The following is a 13664-nucleotide window of genomic DNA, read 5'->3' as shown; positions in this document are numbered from 1 at the left end:
CAGGAGAGCAGGGGCCCCTCCCAGCCCTTTGGCCTCTTCCGGACTTGCCCAGCTGCTCCTTCTCCATCCCTCCTTTCTTGGGGTCACTTCTTCTTCCCTCCTCAGTCTCTCCTTCCTCCATTTCCTGGGTGCCCGCTCCTGCCCCGGGGTTCTGGACCTCCTTGGAACCTTGGATTCACTCTCTGCCTCTCACCCACACTCTTTGGGGCGTCTCCTCGTGCTTCTCTCATGGTCGCTTCACCAGCATGGACTCCTCCTCGGAGCCTGGAGGCACCCACTTGCTGGTGGGAGAGAGTGGCGTGGGGCCAGTCTCGCTCTCTGGGTCTCTGCCTCACTCTTCACTGCACCCTCTCATGCCTGTCAGTCTCCCTACCTCTCCCCCTTTTTGCCTCGGTTTCCCCATCCGTCTGTCCCTTCTTAAGCTCTCATCCTTACAATACGCTAGGAGGCAGGCTCTATTATCCTTTAGGATTAAGGCCCCTTTAGATATAAGGGCTCACAGGCTTGGAGGGTTTTAAGTGAGTTATCCGGCGGCGGAGTACTGATCTTAGTACCGCCCGCCGCCCCGGACTGGCCCCGCCCTCTCCCCGCCCCTCCCTAGCCCCCATCCCCGCCCTTCCCTAGCCCCCCCCATCCCCGCCCCTCCCTAGCCCCCCATCCCCGCCCCTCCCTAGCCCCCCCCATCCCCGCCCCTCCCTAGCCCACCCCATCCCCGCCCCTCTCCCGCCCCTACCTTGGCCCCGCCCCAACTCGGGTTCTGCCCCTCCCCGCCCCAATTCAGGTCTTGCTCCGCCTAGACTTAGGCCCCGCTCTGGCCCAGGGCCCCGCCCCCGTCCGACGCAGGCCCCGCCCCCTCTCCGCCCCGTCCCGGCTCGGGCGGCCGGAGGACCCGGAGATAAGGCGCCCGAGCCCGCGGCGGCGGTGGGGACGATGTGGTTCTTTGCCCGGGACCCGGTCCGGGACTTTCCGTTCGAGCTCATCCCGGAGCCCCCAGAGGGCGGCCCGCCCGGGCCCTGGGCCCTGCACCGCGGCCGCAAGAAGGTAAGTGCGGCCGAGCTCCGTAGGCCGCGGCCGACCTCGGCCTTGCCTAGTCCGCGCCGCCGGCCCCGTCGCGTCGCGCCCGGCCTGACGTGGCGGCGGAGCCAAGGGGTAGCGGGCCGGGGAGGGGGCGGGCAGTGCCTACGTGGCGGGCGGAGGGACCGAGGGACCGACAGGTGGACAGGGCCGGGGTCACGTGGGCCCGGCGAAGTGTCCCTAAGGCTGACCTGGGGAGAGACCTGGCTGCCGGCCCTTGTCTTCCGGCCACACAACAGCTCTGGGACCATCTCAGGCCCCGCTGCCCTCCCCTAGGCCACAGGCAGCCCCGTGTCCATCTTCGTCTATGATGTGAAGCCTGGCGCGGAAGACCAGACCCAGGTGGCCAAAGCTGCCTTCAAGCGCCTCAAAACTCTACGGCACCCCAACATCCTGGCTTACATCGATGGACTGGAGGTACCCGCTGCCTTGCCTGCCGGTCTCTGCCCCTCACTATCTTCTGGTTACCCACTCCTGTCTCCCCTCCTGCCCTGTTTCCACCCTATGTGCCCCAGCACCCCCAGATTTGGTTTCCTCTTCCCCATCTCTCCCCACTTTAAGTCGCTTATCTCTCCTTCCTCTCTGCCCCTCCGCCCTTGATAACCCTGTGTCCCCTTCCCCAGACAGAAAAATGCCTCCACGTCGTGACAGAGGCTGTGACCCCGTTGGGAATATACCTCAAGGCGAGAGTGGAGGCTAGTGGCCTGAAGGAGCTGGAGATCTCCTGGGGGCTACACCAGATCGTGGTGAGGTGGGGGGCAGTGGTGATGAGAGCAGGGATGGGGGGTTGCAGGTGCTGGGGCGTGATGGCTCCTTCTGCCCCCAGAAAGCCCTCAGCTTCCTGGTCAACGACTGCAGCCTCATCCACAACAATGTCTGCATGGCCGCCGTGTTCGTGGACCGAGCTGGCGAGTGGAAGCTTGGGGGCCTGGACTACATGTATTCAGCCCAGGGCAACGGTGGGGGACCTCCCCGCAAGGGGATCCCCGAGCTTGAGCAGTATGACCCCCCGGAGTTGGCTGACAGCAGTGGCACAGTGGTCAGAGAGAAGTGGTGGGTGACTGGGGGCAGCGCGCCCCAACCTGCCCTGTCCTGGAGGCCCCTGCAGCCTCAGGACTCCTAGACTAGTTGGCACTCCCCTGTCCCCTGCTGCCTGGCTGGGGAGGGAATCAGTGTCCCAGGAGTGAGGGACATTCCTCTGCCCCCAGGGTCCTCAGGGCGGTAGGGCAGGATGAACACAGCATTCGGGGTTGGGTGATTCTGAACTTAAAAGTTCTGTGACCTGCACAGATGTGCCTAGTTCTCTGAGCCTCGGTTTTTTTTTTATCTGTTAAGTGAGGCTAATGAAACCTGCCTCTTGGGACTGATGGCTCAGCTGAGGGACATAGCCAGGCCCTGGCATGCAGTGGGTGCCTGGGGCCCAAGGCAGGCTGGAGGCCTGTGCAGGTGGTTGGTGGGGCCCTAAGAGCTCTGGGTCACTGCCACAGGTCAGCAGACATGTGGCGCTTGGGCTGCCTCATCTGGGAAGTCTTCAATGGGCCCCTACCTCGGGCAGCAGCCCTACGCAACCCTGGGAAGGTAAGTTTCTTGCCCCTGGTTCTTTGTCCTGCCTCAGCCCCTCTGCCAGCTGGCTACCCCTGTCCTGACACTGACCCCTCCCCTACAGATCCCCAAATCGCTGGTGCCCCATTACTGTGAGCTGGTGGGAGCAAACCCCAAGGTGCGTCCCAACCCAGCCCGCTTCCTGCAGAACTGCCGGGCACCTGGTGGCTTCATGAGCAACCGCTTTGTAGAGACCAACCTCTTCCTGGAAGAGATTCAGGTAAGCCCCCAACCCACCCTGGGCTTCGACCCTACCTTTTTCATTCTGCCCCTACCCTGCTTTTCAGGGTACCTCACAATTTGACCCTCAGGAGACAAGCATGGACTGTGGAGTTAGGCCAATCTGGGTTCAAACCTGTGACTTCCCTTGGCTGAAGTTCAGTCCCAATAATAGTACAGGTTGAGCATCCCTAATCCGAAAATGCATGATCTAAGTACTCCAAAACTGGAAACTTTTTGACCACCAACATTACAATCCAAGGAAATGCCCATTAGAGCATTTTGCATTTCAGATTTTTTTGGATTACAGATGTTAAATTGGGGCCGGGCGCGGTGGCTCACGCCTGTAATCCCAGCACTTTGGGAGGCTGAGGTGGGTGGATCACCTGAGGTCAGGAATTCGAGACCAGCCTGACCAACATGTAGAAACCCCATCTCTACTAAAAATACAAAAGATAAGCTGGGCGGGCGCCTGTAATCCCAGCTACTCAAGAGGCTGAGGTAGGAGAATGACTTGAACCCAGGAGACGGAGGTTGCAGTGAGCCGAGATTGTGCCACTGCACTTCAGCCCGGGTGACAGTGTGAGACTTTGTCTCAAAAAAAAAAAAAAAAAAAAAAGATGTTGAATTGGTATAATGCACATATTCCAATATCCAAAAACATCTGAAATCTGAAACACTTCTGGTCCCAAACATTTTGGACAAGGGAGACTCAACCTGTACCTACTTCAAAGGCACCCAGTGAGGAGTCAGAGTTGAAAGTGCGTGGGGTAGTGTTCTGCGCCCAGCAGGTGTTTAGAGCCAGCTCTGGTTACTCCAGTCACTCCACGTGTACATTCTGGCTCTGGTCCCCAGGGGTGTAACACCCTGTGCTGGCTGCAGGGGTGTGGGCAGCACGGTGTGGAGGAAGGTGAGGCAGACCTAGATCACTGTCCTCAAGGATCTAGCAAAAAGTAAACAGACCAGATCCCCACCCTTGGGAACTCTTGTTGGGGGAAAGAGAAAACATAAAAACCATAAATAAGAGCCGGGTGCGGTGGCTCACGCCTGTAATCCCAGCACTTTGGGAGGCTGAGGCGGGTGGATCACCTGAGGTCGGGAGTTTGATACCAGCTGACCAACATGGAGAAAACCCATCTCTACTAAAAGTACAAACATTAGCCGGGCGTGGTGGCACATGCCTGTAATCCCAGCTACTCAGGAAGGCTGGGGCAGGAAAATGGCTTGAACCTGAGAGGTGGAGGTTGCAGTGAACCAAGATCGCGCCATTGCATTCTAGCCTGGGCAACAAGAGCAAATCTCCGTCTCAAAATAAACAAACAAACAAACAAAAAAACACCATAAATAAGAAAACCAGCCAGTGCGGTGGCTCGCGCCTGTAATCCCAGCACTTTGGGAGGCTGGGTCTGGCGGATTATTTGAGGTCAGGAGTTTGAGACCAGCCTGACCAACATGGAGAAACCCCGTCTCTACTAAAAATACAAAAAACTAGCCAGGCATGGTGGCGCATACCTGTAATCCCAGCTACTCCGGAGGCTGAGGTGGGAGAATCACTTGAACCTGGGAGGCAGGAGGTTGCAGTGAGCCGAGATTGCACCATTGCACTCCAGCCTGGGCAGCAAGAGCAAAACTCAATCTTAAAAAAAAAAGAAAAAGAAAAAACCAGTGCAGGAAGGAAAGTACTGGAGTGGGTGTTCAGGAATGGGCTCTCTGAAGTGTGACATTGGAGCTGGGGCCTGAAGGACATGACGGTGGGAGCCAGAGGGATGGTACCTGGAGGAAGAATTCCAGGCAGAGGCGACAGCACACGGAGAGATACTGAGGAGGGAGCCCTCTGCTTTGCCTCTGAACCTTGGTTTCCACATGTGTATAGTGAGGAGCATCCGGGTGCACTGGCCTGCAGGGTTGCTGTAGGGAGGAGGGAGGGAGGCTCTGCCCTATGCAATGCCCGGACCCAGCTGTGTGTGGGGAAAACAGCAGGGGCTGAGAATCAGAATCAGGAGCCGGGGAGGAGAGTGGCAGACACTCCACAGACCTTGACCCAGCAGAGGTCATGGAATCTTGACTCAGATGCTGCGGGGCGGGGAGGGCCTTTGGAGGGTGGAAACCTGGAAGGAGAAGCTGCTGGAAACGCTGAGGCCCCGTTGCCTCCTGGGCAGTGTCGGGGCAGCAGGAACTTTGTTACCTGGAGTTCTCCTCATACGGCTGGCTCTGCCAAGCTGCCCTTCTCCTTAAAGCGTACCCCATAGGAAATAGGGTTTCGGGAGCCTCCAGGAGAACATGGGAGGGCAGTGCCCAGGGGCCCCTCTTCCCATTGTTACATGGACTGGTGGGGAGAACCCAGCTGCGACTCTCTTGATGTATGACCTTGGATGTGATTTAGCCTCTCTGGGCCTTGGCCCCACTGAACCATGTGATCAGAGCACCAAGCCGGCCTCCCACACTGGTCTGAGCTGCTCAAGATCCATCTAGGTCCTCCTTGTCCCAAGCCAGAGGTCGCCTCTCCCAGGCCAAGCCACGGCTATGGGGGTGGTGGTACAGCAGAGAGCACAGGGACTTTGGAACACAACACTGGGTCATGACCCCTGCCTGGCCACTCTTGGCTGCTGACCTTGACGCTCCGTCTCCCACTTTGTGAATGGGGGGAGTGACAGCATCTTTTGAAGGGTACAGCACAGGAGAGGTGCCAAACCACTGAGTCAGACCCTCCTCTGACTGCTTCTTAGCTGTGTGACTTTGGACAAGCTCCTTGCCCTCTCTGTGCCTCAGCTTCCTTGTTGGTAAAATGTGGATTACATTAGCACCTACCTGGTAAAGTTGTGAAGAGGACTGAGATAATCTGTGTAAAGGTTTTAGCTCATAATCTGTGCTCAATAAATATGAATTGGGGGTATTATGGCCTCAAAGGGGGGTTAGGAGGACTAAAGGAGACCGTTGAGCTTACAGGCTGATCCATTTTGGCTCAGTGAGAGGATGAGGTCTGGGGGTAAAGTGTACCTAATCCTTGCCTTCCCACGACCTACCAGGAACTTCATGCCCAACCCAGCCAGGGCAGGGGAACCAAGTAAGCCCCTTCACCTCTTTGATCTTCAGTTTCCTCCTCTGTGCTCACATCCTGGGTGGCGAGCAGTAGAGGCAACACTGATACAGGGCCTGATGCCCCTAGTGATGCCTCTGCTGCCCCTCGTGGCTGCTCTCCCAGCAGCAGGTCAGGTGGCCGCAATGGCAGCAACAGTCCCTAACCCACCCAGCATCTGCCGTGTGCCAGCCTATGCTGCAGCTTTTATGTGCATTTTCTGGTTGAATCCCAGAACTATCCCGTAGATGGTAGAGCTATTATCCCATTTTACATGGCCGGTAAGTGGGACAGTTGGGCTTTGAACCCAGGCAGCCAGGCTCCGGAGCCCATAAGCGTCACTTCTTCTTGTCCTCACCCATGGCTGGGTTTGGGCTGCAACCAGGCTGATCTCTTCCCCGGGTCCCGTCCTCACTCCCCCAGATCAAAGAGCCAGCCGAGAAGCAAAAGTTCTTCCAGGAGCTGAGCAAGAGCCTGGACACGTTCCCTGAAGATTTCTGTCGGCACAAGGTGCTGCCCCAGCTGCTGACCGCCTTCGAGTTCGGCAATGCTGGGGCCGTTGTCCTCACGCCCCTCTTCAAGGTAAGTGGAACTGTGGGGTCCAGAAGGCTGGCTGGGTGCACAGGAACTGCCAAAGAGAAGGCCCTGGGGTAGGGCAGGCTGGTTAGGGCAGACCCAAGCCCATATGAGCAGGAGCTTCCTGCCAGTGTCTATAAACAGGTACCTGACCAGCTGTCCCCTGGGGAGGAGAGACTCTGCCCCTAAAATCCTTTTTTCCACAAACCTCTGGCTTCACAACCCTCAGCCCTTCCTCCATTTCCCCGGGTCTGACCTGTGCACCTTGGTTCCCAGGGCCCCGGGGGATTACCTACTCACCACCCCACTTCGCCATCCTCCCTCCTGACTGCTTAGCACTCAGCTCACCTGACTTCTGGGGGCTGGATCTTCCACCTCTTCCTCAGACCCCAGCACGCCTTTTTCTGGGCACCTGGCGTTCCCTGCCCTCCTCCCCTTGGGGAGAACCCTTTCGTCTGAAAGACTTGCCAGGAACGGAGAAGACAAGCAAGTCCTGTATAGCTGAGAACCCCCAGAAATTGCAGGCAGAATTTCTGCATATGGCATAAAGGTACCTGTTTGTAAGGAGGGGTCCAGAGCTTTCATCAGCCTCCTGAAAGAGGCCTTGGCCCAGAAAGGTTAAGGGCAAGGCTGAGATGGAATATGGGTAGAGGAGCTGCTGAGGAAATGCCTGCCCCCCACTCCGCCATCACTTCATTCCCACCCTGGGATATCAGCCCCAGGAATTTAGATGAGCCCAGCAAAGTCAGCCCATTTCTGTGAGCGGCTGAACCCGTCTTCCTGCCCTTTCAGGTGGGCAAGTTCCTGAGCGCTGAGGAGTATCAGCAGAAGATTATCCCTGTGGTGGTCAAGATGTTCTCATCCACTGACCGGGCCATGCGCATCCGCCTCCTGCAGCAGGTGAGGCCTCTGTACCAGACTCCGCGGTGGTCCACCCCACCCAGAACCCACCCTGGTGGCTGGGGAGGCACCTGCCCTGGTTGCACAGGGACCCCAGAAATCCCACCCCTGAACATACACACAACGGAGGGACCCACTGAGGCCAGGCTCTCAGAAAGTTGGCCACGCACAGGGCTCCTTGGCAGTTTTGGGAATGGCCAGCTTGCCCAGGCTGCAGCGCTCTAATGCCCCCTCTCCTGGCTCCGTGCCTCTGGCCCTCTAGAGTAGGGATACAGTCTTTCTCCTGCCAACCCCAGGGCAGCTGGGAGCATCAGACAGGATGGATGGGATCTAGGAAGTACCAGCGGCTCCCAGTACCATTCCCTCTGCGACCACCAAACGCACTAGTCCTCCTCGTGACACTGTGGGCAGGCGGGGAGGAGCAGGGCAGGGGTGATACCCTCGTTTATAGAAGAGGCTCAGGCTGTGCGCAGTGGCTCATGCCTGTAATCCCAGCACTTTGGGAGGGCTGAGGCAGGCAGATCACCTGAGGTCAGGAGTTTAAGACCAGCCTGGCCAACATGGCGAAACCCCGTCTCTACTAAAAATACAAAAATTAGCCAGGTGTGGTGGTAGGTGCCTGTAATCTCAGCTGCTCAGGAGGCTGAGGCAGGAGAATCGCTTGAACCTGGGAGGCAGAGCTTGCAGTGAGCCGAGATCGCGCCACTGCACTCCAGCCTCGGCGACAGAGCAAGACTCTGTCTCAAAAAAAAAAAAAAAAAATAGAAGAGGCTCTGAGAGGATGGCCAGATGAGCTGGACTATGAGCCAGGCCTTCCTAGCGCCCTCCTGGCCTTTCCTCACTCCTCTACCTGGGCCTGAGGCCAAACACCTGGGTGGTGGCTCAGGAGGTTGACCTGGCTGGCCAGTGCCTGCTGGGTGGAAAAGCTAAGCCAGGAGCGGTTCCATGGCTATGGGGATAGAGTGGGAAGGGCTGACCGTGTTGACACATCCCAACCTGGGCCACAGATGGAGCAGTTCATCCAGTACCTTGACGAGCCAACGGTCAACACCCAGATCTTCCCCCACGTCGTACATGGCTTCCTGGACACCAACCCCGCCATCCGGGAGCAGACGGTCAAGGTGGGTGTGGCCAGGCCCAGAGTGGCTACCCCTGGTTTTCCAAGGCTTGGAGGGGCTCACCCTAGACACAGAGGTCTTGGCTTTGGCCCATGGGTCCAAGCAGGCACTGTCCTTGCTGTGTGGGTTCAGGCCGTGGGTGCAGCTTGGCAGCTGGCGGGGGAGCACGTCCTCCATTCAGCAGACAACAAGCATCTGCCTGTTCCTGGCCCAAGCCCCATGCTGGGAGGCAGCGTGCATGAGGTGCCCAGCCCCCTGCACTCATGGAGCTTCCTTTCCAGGGCACAGAGAGTGGGCTTGCCAGACAATACAACAGAATTAGAAAATATGTATTGTTGGCTGATCACGGTGGCTCATGCCCGTAATCCCTGCACTTTGGGAGGCTGAGGCAAGCAGATCACCTGAGGTCAGGAGTTCGAGACCAGCCTGACCAACATGGCGAAGCCCTGTCTCTACTAAAAAATACAAAACCATCTGGGCATGGTGGCACATGCCTGTAATCCCAGCTACTTGGGAGGCTGAGGCAGGAGAATGGTGTGAACCTCGGAGATGGAGCTTGCAGTGAGCCGAGATTGCGCCACTGCACTCCAGCCTGGGCGACAGAGCAAGACTCTGTCTCAAAAAAATAAAATAAAAATAAAAATACAAAAAATTAGCCGGGCATGGTGGTGGGCGCCTGTAATCCCAGCCACTCAGGAGGCGGAGGCAGGAGAATTGCTTGAACCCAGGAGGCGGAGGTTGCAGTGAGTAGAGATCGCACCACTGTACTCCAGCCTGGGTGACAGAGTGAGACTCGATCTCAAAAACAGAAAAGATGTGGAGACGAGGGTGGCTCTGAGGCTTGTGGCCTGAGCAACTGGAAGGTTAGGAGTTGCTATTTACTGAGATGATGATGCAAGCATGTTGGGCCCCATCTTGGCTGTTTCTGTTAGGCAGCTGGATGGAGATGTCGAGTTGGCCACTGGTTATGCATGTGTGAAATTTAGGGAAGTCTGGGCTAGGGGTATGTGCCTGGGGGTTGTCAGCTCACAAGATGGCATTTAAAGCCATGAAATGGCCGAGATCACCTAGGGCAAGAGTGTTAGATATAAAAGAGCCCTCTAGATCGGCTCTGAGTGTGTGAACGTTAGAATCTCAGCAAAAGGAGCAGCCAGCCAGGTCAGAGGAGAACCAGGAGGGGCTGGTGTCCTGGAAGACCAGAGACCAAAGTTTCAGGGAGGGAAATCTCAGGGGTGTCAGAACTGCTGAGGGTCAAGTTTGGTGAGGATGGAGAACTGGCTGTTGAAATTAGTACCATGGAGGGCATCAGTAACCTCACCCTGAGCCAGTTGGGCAGAGTGTGGGGCTGTTTGTGTGAGTCTAGGTGGAGTGCCGTCAGGAGAGCAGAGCAGAGGAAATGGGAGACAGGAGTGCAGATGGACTTTGGAGGTTTTGCTGTAAAGGGGGACAGAAATGGGGTCCCTTTCCTCAACATGCTGGACAGGGCCAGGCCCAGGCTGGGAGGTGGCCTTGCAGGCTTTGATGGCTGTGCTCTGGGATGAGGGCTGCCAGGAGGCTGTTCCTGCACAAGGCCCTTTGCCCGCCACAGCCCACAGTTCCCACTCATTTCTGCCCCACAGTCCATGCTGCTCCTGGCCCCAAAGCTGAACGAGGCCAACCTCAATGTGGAGCTGATGAAGCACTTTGCACGGCTACAGGCCAAGGATGAACAGGGCCCCATCCGCTGCAACACCACGGTCTGCCTGGGCAAAATCGGCTCCTACCTCAGTGCTAGCGTGAGTGTCCTGCACAACTGCTGGAGCCCGGTCCCTGTCGCAGGACCACAGCCTCCTCCAGGGCCAGGAGTCTTGTGTGTGGGGGCCTTCATTCTCCCAGAGACGTAGGCCCTGCACACTGTTGGCCCCATATCTGGGTTCCCAGAGGTGGAATGAGTTGGCCGAGGTCACACAGCCAGGAGGGATCTGGGATCTGAATCCAGGTCTGCTTGGCCCCATGGCCTGTGTGCATCCCCTCAGCCAGGGTTTGTAAGTTCAGTTGCTTGCCGTGCCCAGACAGTTAACAGGAATGAACGGTCAGCTGGGCAGGGAGGAAGGGAGCCTGTGTCCGAGCCCTGGGGACAGCTGCTGTTGTGGTCCCATGCCCTGAGGCAGTGTGGAGCCTAGTGATTTGGGAAGAGAAGCCCAGGTCCAGAGTTTTAGGTAAACTCTCCCCATTTAAGTGATTCATTCACATTTTTCAGATTCTGGGGGCCTATGGGTGGCCCCATTCTGGGAAGTAAGGGCTGGTGGTTCTGGGTCCCAACATTGACCGTACACTCAGGAGCCCTCTTTCCTGCCCCATTGTAGACCAGACACAGGGTCCTTACCTCTGCCTTCAGCCGAGCCACTAAGGACCCGTTTGCACCATCCCGGGTTGCGGGTGTCCTGGGCTTTGCTGCCACCCACAACCTCTACTCAATGAACGACTGTGCCCACAAGATCCTGCCTGTGCTCTGCGGTCTCACTGTAGATCCTGAGAAATCTGTGCGAGACCAGGTGAGGCACAGCTGGGCCTGGGCCCTGGGCTGGGGCTGTAGGGGATGTCAGGCCCTAGCTGGCCTGGTAGGTTCTTGGGAACCCCAGAGACCCCAGCTCTGCCCCTTGTTAACCCACAGGCCTTCAAGGCCATTCGGAGCTTCCTGTCCAAATTGGAGTCTGTGTCGGAGGACCCGACCCAGCTGGAGGAAGTGGGTGAGTGGCCTACACTCGTGTTCCCTCTTTCCCTGCCATGTCCTTGACTGTGACCTGTGTCCCACCCCCACTGGAGTTTCTGAAAGGTCCTAGTGAGCAGACTTGACTCAGCTCCCCCTTCACAGATGGGAGAACTCAGGCCTGGAGAAGGCAGGGGCAGCTGCAGGGCACTGTCAGTTCCTGCTGTCCTGTCACCCATGGGTGCCTGACGTGCCCATACCCACCTCTCTCTCATGCCACTGCCCAGAGAAGGATGTCCATGCAGCCTCCAGCCCTGGCATGGGAGGAGCCGCAGCCAGCTGGGCAGGCTGGGCCGTGACCGGGGTCTCCTCACTCACCTCCAAGCTGATCCGTTCGCACCCAACCACTGCCCCCACAGAAACCAACATTCCCCAAAGACCCACGCCTGAAGGTGAGTGTCCTGGCCTGGCTGCATCGGTGGCTGAGAGGGCTGGGAGCTGCAGGCACCCAGGAACTGTTACTGTCTGACTCCCCCGGGGATGGTGAGGGGGATATAGGAGCTGGGGTAGGCTCTAGTCACCCTGTGGGCTTCCTTGGTGCCCCTTCCCCCCAGTAGCCTCCTTCCCCTAGCAGCCTCTGCCCTGACCCAAGACCCCCCTGAAAGCTCAGTGAGCCTCTGCTCCCCAGGAGTTCCTGCCCCGGCCCCCACCCCTGTTCCTGCCGCCCCTACCACCTCAGGCCACTGGGAGACGCAGGATGAGGACAAGGACACAGCAGAGGACAGCAGCGCTGCTGACAGATGGGACGACGAAGACTGGGGCAGCCTGGAGGTGTGTGGGGCTGAGGGAGCCTCCCCAGGGGACCCCAGCTCAAATCCACAGGCTGCCATTCAGGGAGCTTCTGTGGGTCCCGGCTGGAGTTGGCCTGTCCTCATCAGCACCGCATCCCTGGCACGTAGGCCTCATGCAGTGGCCATTGTAGGCCAGAGCCAGCAGCAGGCCCCATTCAACCCCAGCGGCCCCAGGGAGCAGGCCGGGCAGATGGTGCCTGGGGCATTCCCTGAACTTCCTCACTCTCACCCACACTGTCCCTCTTCCCCTCCTCCAGTGCCCACCCAGCTGCGGGGGTCAGCAAGGAGAGGCCACTCCTGGGTCTAGAACCAGACCAGTTCTGCTTGGGGGATGGGCTCAGGTTGGGCTGAGGGAGGACTGGGGCTGTCCTCAGAATGGGGCAGAGCTGGGGGCCCAATTTCCCCATCTGGCTGACAGCAGCAGTTTCTGGCCCCCAAGGCTGTTGGAAGGGGCATCTAGATCTCATTCCCCAGCCTTAAAGAGGGGTGAGGGCAGGCCAGGGTCAGCGTCCATTTAATAGATGGGAAACAGAGCCTGAGGAGCAAATGAGGAGGAAGGCAAAAGACAGTGGTGGGGCCCGTGGCTGGGACGGTGCTGGGGCGGGCTCACTTGCTCTTTAGCATGGGGTGGGAGTCAGTGGTCCCTTCCCACACTGCAGCAGGAGGCCGAGTCTGTGCTGGCCCAGCAGGACGAGTGGAGCACCGGGGGCCAAGTGAGCCGTGCTAGTCAGGTGAGCTGGGTCTGGCGTGGGTGTGTGTGTATGGGGCTCTTTCCTCCCTGGGCCCAGGGCTACTTCCCCCTCCTGCTCTTCTACAGGTCAGCAACTCCGACCACAAATCCTCCAAATCCCCAGAGTCCGACTGGAGCAGCTGGGAAGCTGAGGGCTCCTGGGAACAGGGCTGGCAGGAGCCAAGCTCCCAGGAGCCACCTCCTGAGGGTACGCGGCTGGCCAGCGAGTATAACTGGGGTGGCCCAGAGTCCAGCGACAAGGGCGACCCCTTCGCTACCCTGTCTGCACGTCCCAGCACCCAGGTACCCAGCACGGGTCTGGCAAGAGGGTAGAGATGGTGGACCTCAGCCAGAAGTGGGCCCCACTGCAGCCCACACTTCTCTTTACAGCCGAGGCCGGACTCTTGGGGTGAGGACAACTGGGAGGGCCTCGAGACTGAGAGTCGTAAGTGCTTCCCCTGGGTGGGCTGAAGACTAGGGCTCCCCCGACTAGCCCGCCCCTACAGGCCCCCGGCAGGCACTGGCTGGAGAGCTGAGACCGGGGCTCCCCTTCCTGACCCCAGGACAGGTCAAGGCTGAGCTGGCCCGGAAGAAGCGCGAAGAGCGGCGGCGGGAGATGGAGGCCAAACGCGCCGAGAGGAAGGTGGCCAAGGGCCCCATGAAGCTGGGAGCCCGGAAGCTGGACTGAACCGTGGCAGTGGCCCTTCCCGGCTGCGGAGAGCCCGCCCCGCAGATGTCTTTATTGTACAAACCATGTGAGCCCGGCCGGCCTGGCCAGGTCATCTCACGTGTACATAATCAGAGCCACAATAAATTCTATTTCACACCC

At 58.5% G+C, this 13664-nt stretch overlaps 1 protein-coding gene across 12 annotated transcripts; it reads left to right on the top strand.

The window, feature by feature from the left end:
* Nucleotides 1–814: 814 nt before the first annotated feature.
* SCYL1 (SCY1 like pseudokinase 1) lies at nt 815–13661 on the top strand. 12 transcript variants are annotated; one of them, XM_054525633.2, is made up of 18 exons: nt 815–1041; nt 1351–1491; nt 1698–1820; nt 1901–2127; nt 2562–2652; nt 2741–2896; nt 6395–6553; nt 7340–7447; nt 8455–8568; nt 10185–10340; nt 10911–11099; nt 11219–11294; nt 11542–11706; nt 11943–12085; nt 12765–12836; nt 12923–13138; nt 13226–13280; nt 13399–13661. In XM_054525633.2, exons 1-18 carry the CDS (start codon nt 931–933, stop codon nt 13521–13523), a joined length of 2427 nt encoding a protein of 808 aa, XP_054381608.1. In that variant the 5' UTR covers nt 815–930; the 3' UTR covers nt 13524–13661. The 12 variants fall into 12 exon arrangements, with proteins under 12 accessions (XP_054381608.1, XP_024110620.2, XP_054381609.1 ...); XM_024254852.3 differs by having other exon boundaries at nt 842–1041; nt 11994–12085; XM_054525634.2 differs by having other exon boundaries at nt 842–1041; nt 12768–12836.
* The last annotated feature ends 3 nt before the right edge of the window (nt 13662–13664 follow it).

The sequence above is a fragment of the Pongo abelii genome, chromosome 9, assembly GCF_028885655.2.
Source record: "Pongo abelii isolate AG06213 chromosome 9, NHGRI_mPonAbe1-v2.0_pri, whole genome shotgun sequence".
NCBI lineage: Eukaryota > Metazoa > Chordata > Mammalia > Primates > Hominidae > Pongo > Pongo abelii.
Note: the sequence above shows the minus strand (reverse complement) of the source record. Positions and strands in the feature narration are given on the sequence as shown.

What these genes read in the sequence shown, in the direction of transcription:
- SCYL1 (XM_054525633.2), top strand. Translation starts at nt 931, where the DNA reads ATGTGGTTCTTTGCCCGGGACCCGGTCCGGGACTTTCCGTTCGAGCTC. An exon ending in TGCACCGCGGCCGCAAGAAG is followed by an intron (nt 1,042 to 1,350) that starts GTAAGTGCGGCC and finishes GCCCTCCCCTAG; the next exon opens with GCCACAGGCAGCCCCGTGTC. An exon ending in GCATCCGCCTCCTGCAGCAG is followed by an intron (nt 7,448 to 8,454) that starts GTGAGGCCTCTG and finishes CCTGGGCCACAG; the next exon opens with ATGGAGCAGTTCATCCAGTA.